At 47.6% G+C, this 22,044-nt stretch overlaps 1 protein-coding gene across 1 annotated transcript in view; it reads left to right on the top strand.

Moving 5' to 3' along the window:
* Nucleotides 1–737: 737 nt before the first annotated feature.
* VPS4B (vacuolar protein sorting 4 homolog B) overlaps nucleotides 738–22,044 on the top strand; it is a 31,873-nt gene continuing 10,566 nt past the window's right edge. Inside the window, exons 1-5 of the mRNA XM_068993644.1 lie at nucleotides 738–956; nucleotides 12,379–12,490; nucleotides 13,736–13,892; nucleotides 16,380–16,447; nucleotides 21,385–21,504. Of these exons, the coding sequence (XP_068849745.1) occupies nucleotides 930–956; nucleotides 12,379–12,490; nucleotides 13,736–13,892; nucleotides 16,380–16,447; nucleotides 21,385–21,504 (484 nt within the window). The 5' untranslated portion in view covers nucleotides 738–929. The remainder of the gene's footprint in view (nucleotides 957–12,378; nucleotides 12,491–13,735; nucleotides 13,893–16,379; nucleotides 16,448–21,384; nucleotides 21,505–22,044) is intronic.

The raw sequence follows: 22,044 nt of genomic DNA, 5'->3' as shown, positions 1-22,044 counted from the left end.
TCTCAACTGTGGTGTTGGAGAGACTCTTGAGAGTCCCTTGGACTGCAAGGAGATCCAACCAGGCCATCGTAAAGGAAATCAGTCCTGAGTGTTCAACGGAAGGACTGATGCTGAAGCTCAAACTCCAATACTTTGGCCACCTGATGCGAAGAGCTGACTCACTGGAAAAGACCCAGATGCTGGTAAAGACTGAAGGCGAGAGAAGGGGACGACAGAGGATGAGATGGCTGGATGGCATCACCGACTCGATGGACGTGAGTTTGGGTGAACTCCGGGAGTTGGCGATGGACAGGGAGGCCTGGCGTGCTGCAGTCCATGGGGTCGCAGAGTCTGACACAACTAAGCGACTGAACTGGTAACCGGCCCAAAGCCCCCACCAGTGGCTCTTGGAGCTCGGGTGACAGAGCGACAGAGCACGCCCCACGTTCAGTCACGTGAGAGGCGCCAGAGTCAGTAACTCGTCTCAAACTATACCACAGCGGCAAAAGACAGAAGCAGGAACAGCCCTGCACCGCCAGCGGCCCCACTGGCTCAGCGGAGCCGTAGTGCGCCTGCGCGCAGGCTGACTTCCGCCAGGCCTCCGCCGGGTTCAGAGACCCGCGTCCCGGCCTCGCGAGGCCCCGGGCGAGGGCGAGACCGCGACAGTCGGGGACGGGGTGGGGCGCGTGCTGATGACGAAAGCGGAAGTTCTGCGGCAGAGGCGGGGCGCGAGCCCGGCGCGGGGGGCTGGGATCGCGGAAGCCCCGTGGGGAGGGTCGGGCGCTGTCTGAGTGCCGGGTGGTTTCCGAACTAGTTCCCGAGGGAGGCAGCCGCGAGGTTCCAAGGCGCTGGCCTGCGTGCGTTCGGGCCGCTCCGGGTGTGAGTCGACGTCGCTCTGTTGCCTGCCTCCGCCCCAGGCCCTCCCCGGGGAGCCGCCTCGGGTCTCCACCATGGCGTCCACCTCGACCAACCTGCAGGTATCCCCGGCGCGAGAGGGTGGTGGGCAGGGAGGGCGGCCGCGGCCGCGCCCCTCGCGGGGCGGGGAGGGCGATGCCCGCGCCCCGAGCCCGGGGGAGGAGGCCGGCTTTCCGCCTGCTCCCGGGCTCGCCGGAGCTCCCCGCGCTGTAGGACTCCTGACTTTTGTTGAGGCTTTTCTGCCGTGTGTATGTGTGGTCTTTTTCCCTTTTCAAACCAGCCGAGTTTGAACCGAACTGGTTGAAGCTTGAAGGAGAGGCATAGACCCCATCGGTGTAAGGGAGAGAGGAAAGAACGGGACGCACGCAGTGCACTGCCCTGGATCAGATGGAAATAGGAAGGTTGGAGTCCTCTCCTGGTTTCTCAGGCTGCTGTAGCACATCCTTTCTTTCGAGCTGTCAGATGGGTAGAGTCGTGAGCTCAGAATCTGGGGAGTCCGCGAGTTCCTGGACTCTGCGTTCACCTGCGCCGTGATGGCTCCCCAAGTGTGGCATGTAAATAAGATCGTGGAGTAGTTTTTAGCTCCTTTGTTACTTCACCTTTCCACCCCTACTGCAGTGAGTTCCGTGTTTTATTCGTAAAGCACGTGATCCTAATATTTTAGACAGTTGTTCAACCTCTGTGGAATGCAATTCTTTGAGATGAGACATTTTTTAAACAGTGCCTCCAATCCTGGGGTTTCAGTTCAGTCGCTCAGTCGTGTCCGACTCTGTGTGACCCCATGGACTGCAGCACGCCAGGCCTCCCTGTCCATCACCAACTATCCGAGTTTACTCAGACTCATGTCCATTGAGTCGGTGATGCCATCCAACCATCTCATCCTCTGTCGTCCCCTTCTCTCTCCTTCAGTCTTTCCCAGCATTAGGGTCTTTTGCAGTAAGTTGGCTCTTCGCATCAGGTGGCCAAAGTATTGGAGTTTCAGCTTCAACATCAGTCCTTCCAAAGAATATTCAGGACTGATTTCCTTAGGATGGACTGGTTGGATCTCCTTGCAGTCCAAGGGACTCTCGAGAGTCTTCTCCAACACCACACACACAGTTGAGAAGCACCAATATTTCCGCGCTCTTCTTTCTTTATAGTCCAACTCTCACATCCATACATGACTACTGGAAAAACCATAGCTTTGACTAGACGGACCTTTGTTGGCAAAGTAATGTCTCTGCTTTTTAATATGCTGTCTAGGTTGGTCATACCTTTTCTTCCAAGGATCAAGCATCTTTTAATTTTATGGATGCAGTCACCATCTGCAGTGATTTGGAGCCCCCCAAAATAAAGTCTCTCACTGTTTCCATTGTTTCCCCATCTAGTTGCCATGAAGAGATGGGACTGGATGTCATGATCTTCGTTTTGTGAATGTTGAGTTTTAAGCCAACTTTTTCACTCTACTCTTTCACTTTCATCAAGAGGCTCTTTAGTTCCTCTTCACTTTCTGCCATAAGGGTGGTGTCTTCTGCATATCTGAGGTTATTGATATTTCTCCCAGCAATCTTAATTCCAGCTTGGAATTTTGCATGATGTACTCTGAATGTAAGTTAAATAAGCAGGGCGACAATATACAGCTTTGACATACTCCTTTCCCAATTTGGAACCAGTCCGTTTTTCCCTGTCCAGTTCTAAGTGGGGTTTAGAATGTGACTTAACCTCAAGGGCCAGTAGGTAAGTTTGGGACAAAAGAGGGGTATGAATACCTGTATTGAATCCTCCTCTTGGTTTAACAGCTGGAAAGGCATCTGTTGAGTACAGGCACCTAGGATAATTAGCAGAGGGTCTGCTTAGCCCAGAATGGTTGATCCTGAAGAAAGATCACTGAAAGTAGACCAATTTAAATCGAAATCAAATTTTCACCGGAAAGGGGGTGGAGTGCTTGCTTGGGACTTTTATGTTGAAAATCGACCAAAAAGATTATGAAAATAAATGTTTTGTTTCACAAAATATAATTGCAACTGTGACTTATTTCTTAGAGAATGTCATGTGTTGATTTTTATATGTGCATTTTTATCAAGATTTCCTTAAACTAAGATGCAACAATAATGTAACCCCATTCAGAAGGGGTCTTTTTGATAAATGTACTTGGCAAAAGTATTGGTCATTTGATAAAAGTATTGTTCCCTTGAGTGTCAAAGGTGGTTTCTTTTGAAGTGCCCATCTTGTCTTCATCCTTCTTGGTTTGTCAGTTACCTGCATAGTTTTATTCCACCATCTGTAAAACATGTTTTTATTGAAGTTCGTTGCTGTACAGTTTTATACTGGTTTCAGTTGTACACATAGTGATTCCTTTTTCTACAGATTATGCACCACCAAGAGTGTTTACAGGATAACAGCCATGACTTCCTGTGCCCGGCTGTTTCCCTGTTGCTCATCCACCTTATGCATAGTCCACCAGCGTTTCATTTGTCAAGAATCTGCATGTGATTTGGGCTTCCTGCAATATAATCTGCATCTATTTATCCGTGTTTTTTCTTTTGCAAGATTGCAATTTCATTCTATAATTGTTTGCATTATGTTGGAATTAGGCTATGAATGTTCTTCAGTAAATCAGTTTGAGATTGGCCTGTCTTAAAGGCATAGTTGCTGGTGCTAAACAGGAAGAGAGAATGAGCTGTATTTTTACCAGTGGTTGGGTCAGGTGCACATTCTCATTCAACCTTTTCAATCTTCTAATGTAGGAAATTTGGGTGAAGAATATTTAACTGACAAATAATTTTCCGATCAAACAAGGCAAAAGTCCCCATGCTGCTGCTGCTGCTAAGTCGCTTCAGTCGTGTCCGACTCTGTGCAACCCCATAGACGGCAGCCCACCAGCCTCCCCCCGTCCCTGGGATTCTCCAGGCAAGAACACTGGAGTGGCTTGCCATTTCCTTCTCCAGTGCATGAAAGTGAAAGTGAAGTCACTCAGTCGTGTCCGACCCTCAGTGACCCCATGGACTGCAGCCTTCCAGGCTCCTTCATCCATGGGATTTTCCAGGCAAGAGTACTGGAGTGGGGTGCCATTGCCTTCTCCAGAAGTCCCCATAGCCAGATGCTTATAATCAAATGGAGGAATGCAGATAACTAAAGATCAAAATAAAATAATGTAATGATCCTCTAGTGAGGGAGGGCAGAAAGGAAGGGCTTGTGTAACTCTCTGAGGATAAATGAGAACGGTCCCACAGAGGAGGTGACGGTGAGCTTAGATCAAGCGAGATACTGACACTGTCTGCCCGGTGTTTGGTGGGATCTCACTTAGTCCTCAGAACAGCTCTTCAAGGAGAGTATTACTTCAGTTTCTCAGTATAAGAATCCAGGGCTTATTAAGGTTATGATTTACCCAGAGACATACAGTTAGTTTGTTGAAGGTAGTTTTGAATCCAGGCCTATCTGCTTATATGTTGGTGCTTTTTCACGATAAAATCATGCTTTCTTGGACAGGAGAGTAGGAGGCATTCCAGGTAGAGAAAATGAACTTATGCCTTAGTCTAGAGGTGTAATAGACCTCGGAGAGAGTCGGTAGAAACTGCAAGTTCATTGTGCATAGAACTCACGTTTCCTCAGTCCGGAATGTTTGTTTGTTTTTAAGAGTGTCTACATGTTGGGGCATCATAAAAGAAATATATCATCCTTGATTTCCAAGGGCTTATATGCTGATGTGAAAACAGACATAAAGTGACTTGGGGTATTTTGTGACCTTTAGAAGCATGTGCAGGGGGCAGTGGAAATTTAGAGCACACATGGTTAGGTCTCCTAGGCTTGCTGGGGAGGGCTTCCAGCAGGACCACAGTGACTGTGCTGAGTCCTGGAGAAGCTGGAGTTTTACAGGGAGACGCTGGGCACGGTGTCCCGGGTGGGCCGCAGGCTGCACACGCAGGCGCGGAGCCTGAGCCACCTGGGTTGGCCCAGTAGCTTGGCGTGACGGGACCGGAGTGTGCAGGAAGAGGTCGCCCTAGGTCGGCCACGTCCCGAGCAGCAGTGCGCACGCGGGTGACCGGCCCCGTCCTGCTCCACACAGGGAGTCAAGAGAAGCAGGAAGCTCCCGCTTTTGTTCTAGAACAAAACCACTGTGTGTGTACAGGGGCAGCTTGACAGGTGGCAGGCCTGGAAGCACTGAAACCAGCTAGGAGGCAGGCTCTGTCTCTGCGATGGGAGGTGGCGAGGGCCAGACTGGTGCAGTAGCTGTGAGAATCGGGGCAGGCCTGGCGAGAGACCAACCGAAGGGGAAGGGGAGTTGGGCGTGGCTCTCCACTTAACCAGCGAGCTTCTCCCAGATTCCTTGTTGGGGGTCTGAGTGGGTTGGTTCTGGGATTACTGGAAGACGGGGCATCTTTGGGGCCAGACGGGTCCTGAACTTTTGGGGCTTGAAGTGCTTGTGGGGACAGTCGGGTGGAGATGTCCACTGAGCAGTTGGGTTCGTGTGTGTAGAACTTAGACTGGTTGGGGATAAGGATTTGGGGGTTCCTAGCACACAGATGGTAACAGAGGTTGGGGCAGCTTGGAGTTTATGGAATGAGGGGAACAGGAACCAAGGCACAAACCGAGTGGAATAGCAGCGTTAGGAGAGAGAAGGGAGCCCGAGAAGGAGTGGTGACATAGCCGAGAGTGCCACCTGGGAGGACAGAGGAGGCCGCCTCGGGGGTCTGTCTGACGAGGGCTCACCTGGTCACCCGGAACCCGGCGAGTGAGAGCTCGGCCCGTCAGGGAGCAGGAAGACGACAGTGGGAGGAACCGGGAAACCGAGATGCACGCAGGGTCCTCCTTGGGACTTGGCTGTGGAGGTGAAGAGACAGGTAAGTTGTTAGTTACATGGAACCTTAGAATTAGGGAGAGGTGGTGTGTTTTGTTGGTGTTTTGTAGCTGTGAGTCTAAGATAGGACTTACGTACATTTTTATGCTAAGGATTGCTCCCTTTAAAAGGGGGAAAGTTAGGTTGGGGAGGACAGTTGCGCTGATATAATTGAGGGGAATAACTGTCAGAGGCCGAAGCTGGGGTAGGTTCCAGAGCACTGGGGAAAAATCAGTCTTGAAAGACGGGGGCTGGGCCAACTTTCCTCTTGAGAAGGTGGTTCTGGAATTTTCCCAGGGTTGTCTCGCATGCGCGTGTTGTGGTCTCCTACCTTGAAAAGGACGGTCCCAGGAGTCCCCGGCCTCTGTAGCTCCACGTCGATGACTGGATCCGGGCTGACCCCAGCGTCCAGTCAGTCTCCCGCTAGGCTCCGGAAAATAAAAGAGCCGTTGCCACTGATGTGACTCCTGTCCTCGGGAAGCTTGTGTTCTGGGAGGAGAGGACAGGCCAATACCAAACCGACCTGCACAGAAAGAAGCTGCTGGGAGCGTTTTAAACAGAAGAGTGCTGTGTTTGCAAATTGAATTAATTTGGGAATCATTAGCCTAAAGATAATCAGTTTTAATCATTGAGAACAGCTCACTCAGGGAGGTAGTAAGCAAAAGCCCCACCCAAGCCCAGAGGAACCTTAATATCTTTCAGTGTCAAGAAGACGACAGTGTTACAAGAAGAATCAGCAAAGGAAACTGAGCAGGTCTGTCAGAGAGGTAGGAGGACAGCGTAATATTCTCTTGTAGAACATTGTCGAGGGGTCACGATGAAGACAGAGCTGGCCTTTGGATCTGGCTTCACAGAGAACCTTGATATGAGCAGTTTTATTGATGAGATAAGGGACAGGAGCCCAGATAGCCGAAGGGTATGCAGCAAGAAGGAACTGGAGAGAGTAGAGGCTGCTTTGGTGAAGTTTGGGTTCTAAACAGTAGCAGAGAAACTGCCAAGCTGAAGGGGGTATTAGTGTCAGGGCTCTCTAAAGGAGGCTTGTTTGCAGGCACACGGAAATATCTGGTGGAGAGAAGATGTCAGAGATGACAGGTGGAAGCCCCCGTCCTGGTGGAGGTTCTCCATATGGAAGGAGACGGTCAGTGAGTGAGTGTGCCAGGGTGTGAAGGAATAAGCGCAGGACAGGTGGAGAGCTAAGCGTGAGGATGGGGTGCAGCCTTTGAATGGAGCCTCCCTGAGGACGGGCTTCCCTGGTGGTTCAGCTGGTAAAGAATCCGCCTGCAGTGCGTGAGACCTGGGTTTGATCCCTGGGTTAGGAAGATGCCCTGGAGAAGGGACAGGCTCCCCACTCCAGTATTCTGGCCTGGAGAATTCCATGGACTGTATAGTCCATGGGGTCTCTAAGAGTTGGGCACGACTGAGTGACTTTCACTTTCTCTGGGAACTGGTATTTGAACTACGACCTGAGGGAAGAGCGTCCTCAGCAGATGGGCCCGGGTGCACAGGGACCACAGGGTTTCAGCTGAGACCCAGACAGAGCCAGGCCGGCACAGAGCACGACCCAGCACTGGAGACTGATTGTCTCCAGGGGAAACAGCCAAAAGGTGCCCCTCCCTGGTGCTGTACGGGCTTCAGCATCACGTGTAGAGCAGGCTGACCGCTAAGAGGAGGCTAGGCAGTAAGTCTGACAAAAGCGGTAGAGGACCGAGCTAGCGTGGCAGCGATTTTAACTTTGTCTCAAACGCAAAGTGCTAGCAGGGATGAGGATGCAGTGAGGCGCTCAGCAGGAGCAACAGAGGCGCGACCTCAGATCATCTCTGAGTGAAAGTGAGACCCTTGCTGTCCAATGTGGCTGCTGCCTGTGGCAATTCACATGTCACTTAAATTTAAAACTCACTTTTCAGTCACATTAGCCAAAAGTTTCAAGAGCTATATTTTCCTGTACTGGACGATGCAAATACAGAGGTGTACCTCATCAGAAAAAGTTACCATATATGGAACTAGATAATTAAGTCCTGACTATGCAGGCTTCAGCTGGTGTCATTCTGGCCCTAAAAGAGGGCTGACTGATGCGTCCACCCTTTATATCCTGCTGGGCTGACCAGACTTGCAAATTAAGCTTCGAGTTCAACAATCTGAACTTTGAAGCATGTACTGCTGCTCCTAAGTCACTTCAGTCGTGTCCGACTCTGTGCAACCCCACAGACGGCAGCCCAGCAGGCTCTTCCATCCCTGGGATTCTCCAGGCAAGAACACCGGAGTGGGGTGCCATTTCCTCCAATGCATGAAAGTGAAAAGTGAAAGTGAAGCCGCTCAGTCGTGTCTGACGGTTAGCGGCCCCATGGACTGCAGCCCGCCAGGCTCCTCCGTCCCTGGGATTCTCCAGGCAAGAGTACTGGAGTGGGGTGCCATTTCCTCCAATGCATGAAAGTGAAAAGTGAAAGTGAAGCCGCTCAGTCGTGTCTGACGGTTAGCGGCCCCATGGACTGCAGCCCGCCAGGCTCCTCCGTCCCTGGGATTCTCCAGGCAAGAGTACTGGAGTGGGGTGCCATTTCCTCCAATGCATGAAAGTGAAAAGTGAAAGTGAAGCCGCTCAGTCGTGTCTGACGGTTAGCGGCCCCATGGACTGCAGCCCGCCAGGCTCCTCCGTCCCTGGGATTCTCCAGGCGAGAGCACTGGAGTGGGGTGCCATTTCCTCCAATGCATGAAAGTGAAAAGTGAAAGTGAAGCCGCTCAGTCGTGTCTGACGGTTAGCGGCCCCATGGACTGCAGCCCGCCAGGCTCCTCCGTCCATGGGATTCTCCAGGCGAGAGCACGGGAGTGGGTGCCACTGCCTTCTCCGCTACGTGTAGTGCTACGTTTGACCAACTCTGAAACACAGCATTTGTTTTTCTTCCCTCCTGCTACAGCAGCTGGAAGGCCTGTCCCTCCCATTTCTCCCGCCTATATGCAGTCCATGAGCGACTGCTTCCAAACATACTATTTATAGCACATGGTTCGTTTCGGCATTATATGGATGCTTTCTTAGTTGTATCCTCATTTTCGGTGTAGCATGACCATGATCACTTTTTCTGTTGGCTCTTATTTCTGTTGAATGCAGTTTTCCTATCTAAGTTAATCCAGGCGGAATGTCTCAGTGAGCATGCTTTTCTTTATCTGTATGTGTGTGGGCATAGTTTAGAATATTAAAGGTAGCTTTCTTGGTGGAAGCCTCACTCTCAGATGATCATAGACCCACGTGCAGCTGCGAGGAAGAGGAGAGCCTGTGTAGCCGTCTCCCCGTGCCCCCAGTAGCCTGGGTGTTGGCCTCGGCACATTCCACTGTGTTACTCAGATTTCCCCAGTTTTACTTTGTGTGTCTGTCAGAGTTCTGACACACGAGTTACTTCTTGAATCCCCATCCCACAGTCGTGATACCGAAGAGTTCTATCCACAGGGGTCTCTCCTGCTGCCCTTTTATAGCCACAGCCCCTCCTCTTTCTCTTCTCCCTGCATCCCTGCCTCCTGACGATGCTTCCCTGGTTTTGTCATTTGAGGTTACATGAATGGAATCGTGCAGTAGGTAACCTTTCGGGATTGGTTCTTTTCACTTAGCGTACTTGTTCCAAGATTCATCCAAGCAGTGTATATCAGTAGTCCATTCCTTTTTGTTACTGAGCAGTACTTACTCCCTGCTGTGGACGTACCAGAGCTTAGCCATGCAGCCTTTGAAGGACATCCAGAACGTTCAAGTACAATTTTTTGTGTGAACATAGTCTTCCTCTCTCCAGGATTACCGTCCCGGAGTGCAGTTGCTGGTTCATATGGTAGTTACCTGTTTAAATTTGTAAAGAATAAAACCCTCTATTTCTCAGAGCGACTGCACCGTTTTACGTCCCAGCAGTGTAGAAGCGACTCCCTTTGCGTGCTCATTGCCGTGTGGCGGTGTCGCCGCTGTTTCTTTCAGCCGTTCTGGCGCGCGCTCCGTGCTGCCGCCCCGTGGCGTTCAGTCCGCATGTCCCTCGCGGCTGGCGGTGTTGAGCGCCTCTCATGCGCTTAGTCGCCGCCTGTGTGTCCTCTGTGGTGAGACGTCTGTATAGGTCTCCAGCTTGTTTGCTACTTCGGCTGTTTTTACTGTTGGTTTCTGAGAGTTCTTTCTATATTCTGAGTACTGGTCCTTTCCCTAATATGTGGTTTGCAAACCTCTCCCAGTCTAACTTGTCATTTCATCCTTTTAATAGGATATTTTGTAAACCAAAGGTTTTTGATGAGGCCCAGTTTATGATTCCCCCCGCCCTTCGAGGTGTGATTGGTGGATGGCGTGGTATTAGCGTTTCCACCCCCTCCCCCGCCCCGCCCCCGCCTTGAGGTGTGATTGGTGGATGGTGTGGTATTAGCCTCCCGCTCCCTTGAGGTATGATTGGTGGATGGTGTGGTATTAGCGTTCCCCACCACCCCCACCTTGAGGTGTGATTGGTGGATGGCGTTGTGTTAGCGTCCTGCTCCTTGAGGTGTGATTGGTGGATGGCATGGTATTAGGTGTAATTGGTGTATGATGTGGTATTAGCGTCCCGCCCCTTGAGGTGTGATTGGTGGGTGGCATGGTATTAGCGTTTCCCCCGCCCCCGCCTTGAGGTGTGATTGGTGGATGGCGTTGCGTTAGCGTCCCGCCCCTTGAGGTGTGATTGGTGGATGGCGTGGTATTAGCGTTAGCGTCAGGTGTGCGGCGTGGTTCGCTGTTTGTGTGCGCTGTGAGAGGGTCCCCACCGCGAGTCTAGTTAGCATCTGCCACCACATTCCAGAATGTTTTCCCCGGGGTAGGAGCTCTCTGGTAATAGCCATTCAGACGGCTGTGAGGTGACATCCGGCCGTCTTGATCCACGTTTCCCTGACGATCGGCACTCGAGTGCGCCTCTGCATGTACCTGCTGGCCATCTGTATGTTTCTTTGGAACAATGTCTGTTCAGATCCTCTGCCCCTTTTTTTGGTCAAATTGTTTTGATTTTCGCTATTGGTTTGCCGTCCTGACACTAACCCCTTGTCAGACATACGTGGTTTGTAAGTATTTTCTCCCTTTCAGTTGGTCACCTGTTCCTGTTCTTTCTGTTGATTAGTTTCTTTGCTGTTCAGAGCTTTTTTTGGTTGATGTAGTCGCCCTTACTTAGTTTTGCTTTTGTTGCCTTTATGGTGTCAAATCCAAAATATCGTCACCAAGACCAGTGCCAGGGAGCTTCTCACTTGTGTTTTCTTCTGGGAGATGTGTGGTTTTAGGTCTTATGTTCGGATCTTTAATACATTTTGAGCTAATACCTGTATATGGTATAAGATAATGCTTATTTTCATTCTTTTGCATATGACTGTCCAGTTTTCCCAGCATCATTTATTGGAGAGACTATCCTTCCCCTCCCGTGTGTGTTTTGCTTCCTTACAGTAAATTAATTGGCAGTGTATGTGTTGGTTGATGCCTGGTCTCTCTCTTCTGGTCCGTTGATCTGTGCGTCTGTTTTTATTTTTTTCTTTTCATACATTGTGTTTCAGTGTCAAGTCTGAGAACCCTTTGCCTAGCCCTTGAGGGTGAAGATAGCTTTGTTTTGTCTGAAGATTTTATGGTTTAAGTCCATGATCCATTTTGAGTTAGTTTTTGTACAAAGTGCAGGGTTTGGTTTGCGATTTCTCCTCTCTCTCTTTTATTTCGGCTCATGGATGTTCAGTTGCTCTGTAGCCGGTTCTGAGGCCTGTCTCTCTGCCCTTAGCCTGCCTTTCTGTGTCTTGTCAGAGTTCAGTTAGAGGTGTTGGTATGGATCTAATTCCAGTAGTTGTTTGTTGTTTTTTTAATGCTACACAAAGTTGCCTGTTTCATTATAGAATTTCTAAAGTTTCCAGGTCTTGTTTTATTTGTTAAGATTTCCCTGGTTACTCTTTGCTCACTGAACCTTTGAGTTAGTTACAGAGTTAAAAGATTTGGGTACTTTTCAGACTCTTGGTATTTCATTGCTCTGTTGCTTCTGAAGGGCTTTTCCCCCCATTTAAATTTTACTACTGTCATATGCTTTAGACATAAGAGCATTTGATTTTTGAGAATTTCTGTCAATGCTTTTAAGTTGAGTTTTCATCTTACTCTATTATTCCTTACTAGCCCTGAGCTTGACTTTTGTTGAGTGAAAAATTAGGAGATCAGCCCTGGGATTTCTTTGGAAGGAATGATGCTAAAGCTGAAACTCCAGTACTTTGGCCACCTCATGTGAAGAGTTGACTCGTTGGAAAAGACTCTAATGCTGGGAGGGATTTGGGGGCAGGAGGAGAAGGGGACGACCGAGGATGAGATGGCTGGATGGCATCACTGACTTGATGGACCTGAGTCTGAGTGAACTCCGGGAGTTGGTGATGGACAGGGAGGCCCCGTGTGCTGCAATTCATGGGGTCGCAAAGACTCAGACACGACTGAGTGACGGAACTGAACTGAACTGAACTGAAAGTAGTGTTCAGACATCGTTTACCTGTGTAACAAACATAACTTGCATTTTATAAATAGTTACCATTTATAACGTAATGCAGTTGTAATTTAGGGAAAAAAAGATGTGCCTTAAATTTGCTTTTATTTTTAAAGAAAGCTTTCAGTATGATGATTGACTTCTGAGTTATCCTGTGCTTTGATTTTGATGGTGTGGTTTTTGTCTCCCTTCACACAGAAAGCCATAGATCTTGCTAGCAAAGCAGCCCAGGAAGATAAGGCCGGAAACTACGAGGAAGCCCTTCAGCTCTACCAACATGCTGTGCAGTATTTTCTCCACGTGGTGAAATGTAAGGCCGTCGTTTGTTTTGTTATTTTAAAACCAATAAAATAGAAAAGATTATTCATTTCTGTTCCAAGAAACAGAAAAGATTATCCTATTTCATTTATACACATTGAAATACAATCGTAGAAGATTATAAAACATCAATCTGCAAAGAAGTCCCTCCAGCCTCTTGGTAGTTCCTGAGTCCCCAGCCAGCAAGTGTGTTTAACTGCCGCACTCAACACTGTGAGCACCTGAACACACTAAAGTGCCGTCAGCCGATGAGGAAGGGCTTATCTTGCTGCTAATGCACCCAGGTCTGTAATCTGGACTTACTCATTTTCTAAACGTCTCTTTGAAAATAATGTTTTAAAAAGAGGTTGGGAGACGTTTTATTTGTGTAGGTCCAAATTTGTGTTCAGTGTTAACACCGCCGCCAACACCCCACGCCCCCCACCCCCCACCCCCACCCCCGCCAGTCCCCAGCACTGTTCTAGACGGTGGGATAACAGCAGTAAGGAAGAAACAGAGAAAAGAAAAACCTTTGAAACCTAATGCTGAACGTATGTGAAATAAGAAGTTAAAAAAGTGTCTTTCTGTCTGTTACTGTTTTAAATCAAAATTTTAGCAGTTGGGTAATTAAGGATTTTCTTCTGAGCTTCCCTCTTTAATTCTGAGGTTTTTCTGTCAAATTAAAGTGAAACTAAGAATGAGTCATAACCTGATAAGATGGATAGGGCTAATCCCATGAACTGCATATATTGCTGAAGTCTCCTTTCAAACAGCCCTCACTGGGGCCTTTTTGTAATAAAATTACTGTATTGGTGGTACATATAATATCTGGGATTTCTGTCACTGTTTATATTCTGAAATAAAGCTTACGTAGGCGTCAGTGGAAATGGTTAATATTGCTTCACTTTTGTCTTATAATTGGTTTTGTGTGAGATAAGCAGCTTTCAACTGTCTGCAAAGAATGTAAGGGAAGAGTGTGAGTCCCACAGGATATTACAGGATTTCTGCTTATTCTTTAACATAAACCTAAAGTATACTAGTGTCTCGCTCAGAACTTTTTCTGACTCGTACTCACTGTTGAACCCTGCCGGAGGAAGAATCAGAAGAGACTGATCATCATTTGATTACGATGAACCAGAGATGATCTTTTCTCTCTCCTCCAATATAGGTTTTCCTTGTTTGGAAAGTGTGTCTAAGAGTTTAAACCTGTCTGCAAAGAATACTAAAGGAAAGAATCTCTTGCGTTTCCCTTCACTAGATGAAGCACAAGGTGATAGAGCCAAGCAAAGTATCAGGGCCAAGTGTACGGAGTATCTTGACAGAGCGGAGAAGCTGAAGGAGTTCCTGAAGAAGAGAGAGAAGAGGCCCCAGAAGCCGGTGAAGGAGGGGCAGCCGGCCCCCGCCGACGAGAAGGGGTATGCGTCTCAGAGCGAGTCCCGAGAGTGCGGGGGTCTGCGAAGGGAATGGCTGTAGGCTTTAGGAAAGGGTGGCTCCTGGGCCAGGCCTGACCCACCGCCCGCTGTCGAACGCTGTGTGGGGAGGCGGCCCCCTCCCCTCAGTCTCCTGCTGCCTGTGCCTCCTTTTGTGTCAGCGCTGCAGAGCTGAGCGGCTGCGACGAAGGACCGCGTGGCCCACAGAGCCTGAGATGCCGACGGTCTGACTCTTCACAGAAAAACGTTTTCGAGCCCCCAGTTTGCCAAGCTCAGGAGGTGATAGCCGTCAAATCGCCTCCTTGACTGGCTGGTAGCAGAAGCGCTTAGCAGGGATGCTGCCAGTTCTTTCCCTCTGGCCATCGTGTCATGAGGCTTAAAATTGTCAGAGTGGAGCACAGGCTCCTGAGATCATCCCTGTGATCACCAGGGGTCCCTCGAAGGCAGTGCCTGGGGGCCTGCGGCTACTCCCATAGGCAACTGTAAGATCTGAGAGTTGACAGGCTCCTTCGGACTACGTGGGAGAGTTGGAAGAAACTTTTAGTAGACTCAGGATTTTTATATTCTCTGTTCAAGACGTGGTCAGAGAACCAGGAGCTCCTGTGACATCCTAAGAATATTTTATCTTCTCACAGCTCTAGCATTGGCAGGACAAAAATGAGACCCTCGCTGACCTCATAGCTTACCGAATTTCAAAATCAGTTGAACTTCACTGATTTTCTTATGTGAAAATCAGGGCATCTCTTGTAAGTTGAAATGAAACTGCTGGGAAGGATCAGTTGACCTCAGGTCGGTGGGCCCTCAGATCTCACCGAGGCCCCCTTGGCAGCAGAAGCGCCCCCTCCCCTGTGGGCTGAGGCCCTCCTGCTCACGCTTGGAGAGCCTGTGGTGTCCCTGCTGAGGTGACACCCTGGTTCTGTAGTGGATGGCAGGACCCGCTTTAAACTGAGACGGGGTAAAGCAGAGAAGCCATTACTTCCTGGTAACAGAGGTACAGAATGCACGGAGATGAAGGACAGAGGCTCACGGCCCCCGGTCCCCACTGCGGTGTCTCGGGGCTGAGAGGCTGGTGTGCTTCCCGGAGGGAGCGCTCACTGCGCGGGGTCTCGCTGCCTCTGGAAGAGCTCGCTGCAAAACCGGCGCTGAAGGCTGTTTTTGTTGTTTGCCTTTCCTCGTAAAAGCAGCAGTCCTCTTTGGCTGTCTTGCAGTTAGTGAAAACAGGCACTGATATAGGTCTTTTGTGGAAGCACGGTGTCATGAAGCACCTTTGGGAGACCTGTAGCGCGTTCCCTGACAGAATCCGAGGGCCAGGGAGACAAGTTTGGATTCCATATGGCTAGGGGCCTAGGAATGGCGGGTTTTCTTTAACCGAGTACTGTCTGTTGTACAAGAAAGCGTGGTAGAAAGAGGTTAGAGAGTTGGTAGACCCCCAACTCTAAAGTCAAGGTGAGTCAGTTTGGAGTCTCTCCCTCATCCATAAATAACCGCACGATCCTGTGAGAACCACACAGTCCTGTTTTGAGATGAAACCTGCCAAGTTTTTATGTAGTGACATTTTTTTTTAATATTGTAAAAAATGTGTCTTAAAGGCATATTTTTTGCTTTAAAGATTGCAGCGTGTTCTATATGCTAATCCTTATAGTTGAAAGTACATTGTTACTGATTTTTTTCCCTACTGTCAACAACATGGGTGTGATTATCCTTGCAGTCAAATCCCTGAACTCATCTTAAATTATGTCCTCAGAATAAATCCCTAGATATGAAATGTCTGGATTGATCTTGTTCTTAGGGGTCAGTTCATTTTCATCAGAAGTCATCCATCCTTTGGAACCCCCAGACTAAGGTTATCGATCTTTGTACCTTAAATAGTATTCTGGGTTTTTTCTTTCCTAATTAGGGCTTCTTGGTCTGATATGTAGTTGGCCTGGTCCTGATTTTTTAAATTGTTGTTGTTTACCACACTCTTGTAATTCATCTTAAATCTTTTGTGGAAGGAAGTATGGGTCATGCATTTATGAGTTAATATGTGCATAGGTATGTCACGGGAATTTGGAGCTGGTTCCTGACTGCATTCTGGTCTTTGTCTCCATTTTCTGTTCACGATTCCATTCTGATAGGTAATAGGCCGGCTTCCCGCCAATGCATGTTCATCCCTGGGTGGGGAAGATCCCCTGGAGAAGGGAATGGCAGCCCACTGCAGTGTCCTTGCCTGGAGAAGCCCATGGACAGAGGGGCCTGGTGGGCTGCAGTCCATGGGGTTGCAAAGAGCCAGACATGACATCACAGCTAAACAACAACAAATGCCTGCTTCCTGTTTTGTTTAGTATGTTCTTAAAAGTAATAAAATGAGCTAAACTTTTAGTGACTGTCTTATTTTGCTACTTTCATTACAGATATTTCTTTTCCTTCATTTTTAGCCGTATTTTGATAGCAATGAGTGACCATTTGAATGTATTGAATTCTTTTTATTAGGAATGACAGTGACGGGGAAGGAGAATCTGATGATCCCGAAAAAAAGAAACTGCAGAATCAACTTCAAGGTCGCTTTAGATTTCATTTTTAAATTTACTTATTTTTTAAAAATCACAGTGAATTGTCTGTTTGAGTTGGTTTTTCTTTCCCACCTGTACTTAAATGAGGCCCAAGAACTGGCTTTGGCCCCAGTGATCACGTGCTGGCTGTGTTTGAAACCGTTTTTGTAAGATCTCCTCTCTAGGTTCTCATATTGGTTGGTTTTTTCCTAGGCTATTGTTTCATGTTATATCTGCCTTAAAAAGTTTACTCTCTTTCATTTTGTCTTACTCGCCCCGTTATAGAGAGTGTAGCAGTTACAGTGTTAACATACTATGAAATCTGATGGTATTGGAGTTTCCTGTCAGAGGAGCGGATGAATTGAGACTCACACGTGGCTCTCACTGCTGCTGCTGCCGCTGGCCCACTGGCGCTGTCCGTTTCATGGTCCCGCCTGCTCTTCCTCATACATTCCTACCCGGTTTCAGTGTCCCTGTTTCCGCTGCTCTTTCCCCTTAATTTTCACGCCCTCCGCACGGTGAAAGCCCTCTCTCCCTGCTGTAGGGAATGGGATGATGGGAGGGTCTAGACTGTGGCTCCGTTCACATCTGGACTCCACTCCAGGCTGTGCTGGGCTGAAGTCTTAGAGCCTGAGACCCCCCAGTTCTAAAATGCAAGTTAAAAATGCTCTCAGGGCTCTGAAAGGGTTAACGACAGTGTAAAACTACCTAGTATTGCATCTGACCAACACCAGGGACGCAGTAAGCAGCCCCTGTAGAAGGGAGTGGCCGCCCGCTCCCGTGTTCTTGCCTCGAGAATCCCGTGGACGGAGGAGCCTGGTGGGCTACAGTTCACAGGGTCACAAAGAGTCGAGCGCGACCGAGGTGACTTAGCACGCAGAGGAAATAGTAGCTCTATGTATCTAAAAAGGCATCTCATTAATTACTGACTTCTTTAATTCCTGAGGTTTGATTGTTCTTTGATATATTAGAAATGGTTTTTCAAGTTGAGTTTTATGCTCAGTCACTGGTAGCCTGGATTTTATTCACTTGAATCTTGCCAGGCAGAACGTGGGAGAAGGCAGTGGCACCCCACTCCAGTACTCTTGCCTGGAAAATCCCGTGGACGGGGGAGCCTGGTGGGCTGCCGTCTGTGGGGTCGCACAGAGTTGGACACGACTGAAGTGACTTAGCAGCAGCAGGCAGAACGCGTTGTATCTGGGGAGGACAGCCATCCCACAGGGCCAGCCTCAGGGACTGGGGGGGCATTCCTAGCTTGGACACAGCATTAGCCTTGCGGTTCTAGTCTCTCCATTCTGTTAGAGTTTCTGTCTTCCCGACCCCACCGGGATGGATAGGGGAATCCTGTAAGGATAATATTTTAGAAACCCTGCAGTTATCGAGGATGTTTTTATGTGCCAAGATCATCAGCGGTGGGTGTACTCCAAGGGCGGTAACGAGTCCCCACTGCCTCGAGCACAGTGGGCCTGCTTCGTCCTCAGTTAGCTCTCTCGGGCTGCCCCGTGGGCCATGCCAGGTGGCTTTGTTTTACTGGTAAGGCAGAAAGCCTTTTCCTCTCCATTCTTCTGGTTTTGTTCCCCATGTCGCTGGCTCTGCCCCACTGAAGGAAAAATTGGAATTTTTAATATCTTTAATTTTGGAAAAGATACAACCTGGTTTTTAATAAGAAATTTTTTTCTACATTTCCTATCAGTGATGATAAGGCCCAGGGATGTATAAAAATACAGATGCTTAAAACATTTCAATGAGGAAATTTATTTGGAATTTCAGGATGAAATAGAATATAGAGAGAATCCTAGTTTTTCTTATCTGAGAGTCCTTTTTTCCCCATCTTTTAGTTTCATGGTTTGCTGATGGATTTCACTGTAAAACAATCCTTTTTTGAAATCTTTTCTCACTTTTCCTGAAATAGTTTTCCAAATCTTTTACTTCTGTTTTAGGTCATGATATTAAGTGTAATATTTAATTGTTAAAATTAGTGATTTGAGTCTTCTGTTAATTCTGATACTCAATGACTTTGAGGTTAAATAACATGTTAATCTCTGGAGGAGGAAATGGCAGCCCACTCCAGTATTCTTACCTGGGAAATTCCATGAACAGAGGAGCCTGGTGGGCTACAGTCCATGAGCTTACAAGCATTCCGACATGACTGAACAGTTGAGCGTGCACATTCAGAGCATGTTAGTGTGATAGGCAATACCAGAGACGGGACAGATTCGTTCAGTTGGGGATAATCAAATTGTTTGGGTTTTATTTTCTAATAATCCTTCCCTTTTAATTTTAAAAATCATTAATCCATGTCTAGTTCTTAATATTACTTTTATCTAGATGTTTTTTTTAATCACTGGACATTCCAAAGTCACCTAGTTTAAACTTTAAGGAGAAAAGAAGATAAATTATGACATACTTAGAAACTTCATAGCAAAACATTTTAGTTGACAAGATAATGCTTATGTATAAATCTATTTTTGTTTAATAGACACAAAATCCTGTCAGATGACATAATGTTTTTCTCATATAGGGTTACTAATCAGTGGAACATAGAAAAGAAAAAGTGAATTGGGTTTTCCCTTCAGTTGAGTCGCTCAGTCACGTCTCACTTACTTGGAACTCCATGGACTCCAGCACTCCAGGCCTCCCTGTCCATCACCAGTTCCCGGAGCTTGCTCAGACTCCTGTCCATCGAGTCGGTGATGCCATCCAGCCATCTCCTCCTCTGTCATCCCCTTTCTCCTCCCACCTTCAGTCTTTCCCCACATCGTGGTCTTTTCCAATGAGTCAGTTCTTCACATCAGGTGGCCAAAGTATTGGTACTTCAAACTCAGCATCAGTCCTTCCAATGAATATTCAGGACTGATTTCCTTTAGGATGGACTGGTTGGATCTCCTTGCAGTCGAAGAGACTCTCAAGAGTCTTCTCCAGCACCACAGTTCAAAAGCATCAGTTCTTTGGCGCTCAGCTTTCTTTATAGTTCAACTCTCACATCCATACACGAATACTGGAAAAACCATAGCTTTGCCCAGACGGACCTTTTTTTGGCAAAGTAATGTCTCTGCCTTTTGATATGGTATCTAGGCTGGTCATAGTTGTTCTTCCAAGGAGCGAGCATCCTTTAATTTCATGGCTGCAGTCACCATCTGCAGTGATTTTGGATTCAAAACCATAGTCTCCCACTGTTTCCACTGTTTCTGTATCCATTTGCCATGAAGTGATGTGACCGGATGCCACGATCTTAGTTTTCTGAATGTTGAGGTTTAAGCCAACTTTTTCACTCTCCTCTTTCACTTTATCAAGAGGCTCTTTAGTTCTTCACTTTCTAACATAAGGGTGGTGTCATCTGCACCCCACTCCAGTACTCTTGCCTGGAAAATCCCATGGACGGAGGAGCCTGGTAGGCTGCAGTCCAGGGGGTCGCGAAGAATCGGACACAACTGAGAGACTTCCCTTTCACTTTGACTTTCATGCATTGGAGAAGGAAATGGCAACCCACTCCAGTGTTCTTGCCTGGAGAATCCCATGGTCGGAGGAGCCTGGTGGGCTGGCGTCTATGGGGTCGCACAGAGTGGGACACGACTGAAGCGACTTAGCGGCAGCAGCAGCAGCAGCATCTGCATATCAGAGGTGATTGATATTTCTCCCAGCAATCTTGATTCCAGCTTGTGCTTCCTCCAGCCCAGCATTTCTCGTGGTGTACTCTACATATAAGTTAAATAAGCAGGGTGACAGTATACAGCCTTGACGTACTCCTTTCCTGATTTGGAACCAGTCTGTTGTTCCATGTCCAGTTCTAACGACATATTATGTTGTTTCTTGACCTGTAAACAGATTTCTCAGGAGGCAGGTAAATTTTCCCCTTAATTTATACTTAGTCTGAACTTTCAGAATGCGAAAAGAGTTCATAGGTTTATTTCATGTTAGTGTATAGCTAAAGAGGTTTGTAATTTAGGGAAGTTGCCAAGTATAAGCATTCTTTAACAGATGACCTTTCAAAGCAAGAAAAAATACCCATAAAGTAATATCATAGGTAATGAGTAGACTGTGTGAGTGGTGATGCTACGCTTAACAACACTTACACATCATCTTAGGACAGGCTCCTTCATGGTTGAGCCGTTTCTATAGACTAGAAGATTGGGAAAGCTTTCGATAAAAGATTTGTTGAAAGATCCAGCAGTAAGCTACAGTAAAAGAAATGTCTTGTGGACTGTTACTGATTTTTACTTGTTCTTACTGTGACAGTTTGCTATGACTTTTGAATATATGATGTTCAAAAACTAAATCATTTAAATAACTTTGTTAATGCACAGAAACTGTAAATAGATCTATTTAGAAGTCGAATGGAAACTGTGGCAAATCTTGGGAAATACTGCGGGTCTGTAAGAGCACACCTCCTGTCTCCATCATCCCCTTTTCACCCTCCTCTTCCCCTCCCTCTGTCCGTCCGTCTCTCTGCCTGTCTGTCTTCAGGTAAAGTGGTTAAATGTGTTTTATTTCTGTGGTTAAGGGAGCATTAGATCACTGATTCTTTTGGCTAAAAGGAGAAATGGGAGGTATTCCAGAATCGGTGTGGCCAAGCACCATAAATACTTTACGCACCGTTCGGTGCTCTTCCAGGCACTCTGGTGTTATTACGTCGTTTGATCTTGGCACTCACCTGTCTGTAGTAGTCTGGCCAGATGATGCTATTTCTATTTCACAGCGAGGTAGTGGAGATAGAGCAGTTGAATGGCTTTATGCTGGATTATCCAGCTACCCACCCCAGGTCCCAGCTCCTCCTCACTGCCCGCTAACAACCACTTTCTTGTCACCCCCTTCTAGAACTGTCTTTAATACATAAAACTTTTCCAGACAAATTTATAAGGCATTTCTTTAATTTCATCATTTCATGTTGTTGTCTAAATTGGCTGGAATGGCCCTCTTCGATTGAAAGACGGTTTAATTCTCTGTAGGTGCCATTGTTATAGAGCGACCCAATGTGAAGTGGAGCGACGTCGCTGGTCTGGAAGGCGCTAAAGAAGCTCTGAAAGAGGCCGTGATATTGCCTATCAAGTTTCCTCATCTCTTTACAGGTGAGATGGCTTCTAACTAATTTTTTTTATGATTTTTTAAAAAACACACTGATGACTGAGGTAGTGTGAACTCTCGTCACTGTATCGTGAATTGTTACTTTAAATGCTCTTATAAGGCAGTGGTATACCCTCACCCAGACACTTACTTCATATGCATATACGTATTTGTAATGCATATATATTTCAGAGCAACCGGCACGTCAGGCGGCAGGGCGTGAGGAGAGTCAGGGAGATAGAGAGGAGTGCCGTGCGCTCACTAGAGTGCAGCGTGCCGTCCGCGGTATAGTCCACCTGTGTTGTCAAGCTCAGAAAGCAAGCTACACAGTTTGTATCCAATTACTTAACAGTTTCAGATGAAGCGTGTATCCTCTAGAAGCTCATGATCACTGCAGGGAGAATGCTGCCAGCCCACCTTCTGGGTCAAGTTGGAGATACAGCTCCGCAGGAGGTGGTTTGTCCGTGCTGAACCATCCTTGTCCTTGTCCCTTTGGTGACCCACAGCCTGTGTTCGTGATACGGCTATACCCACAGTCTTAACAG

Source organism: Capricornis sumatraensis, chromosome 21 (assembly GCF_032405125.1).
Source record: "Capricornis sumatraensis isolate serow.1 chromosome 21, serow.2, whole genome shotgun sequence".
Lineage (NCBI taxonomy): Eukaryota > Metazoa > Chordata > Mammalia > Artiodactyla > Bovidae > Capricornis > Capricornis sumatraensis.
The sequence above is the reverse complement of the archived record's forward strand: the minus strand, read 5'-3'. Positions and strand labels throughout refer to the sequence as shown.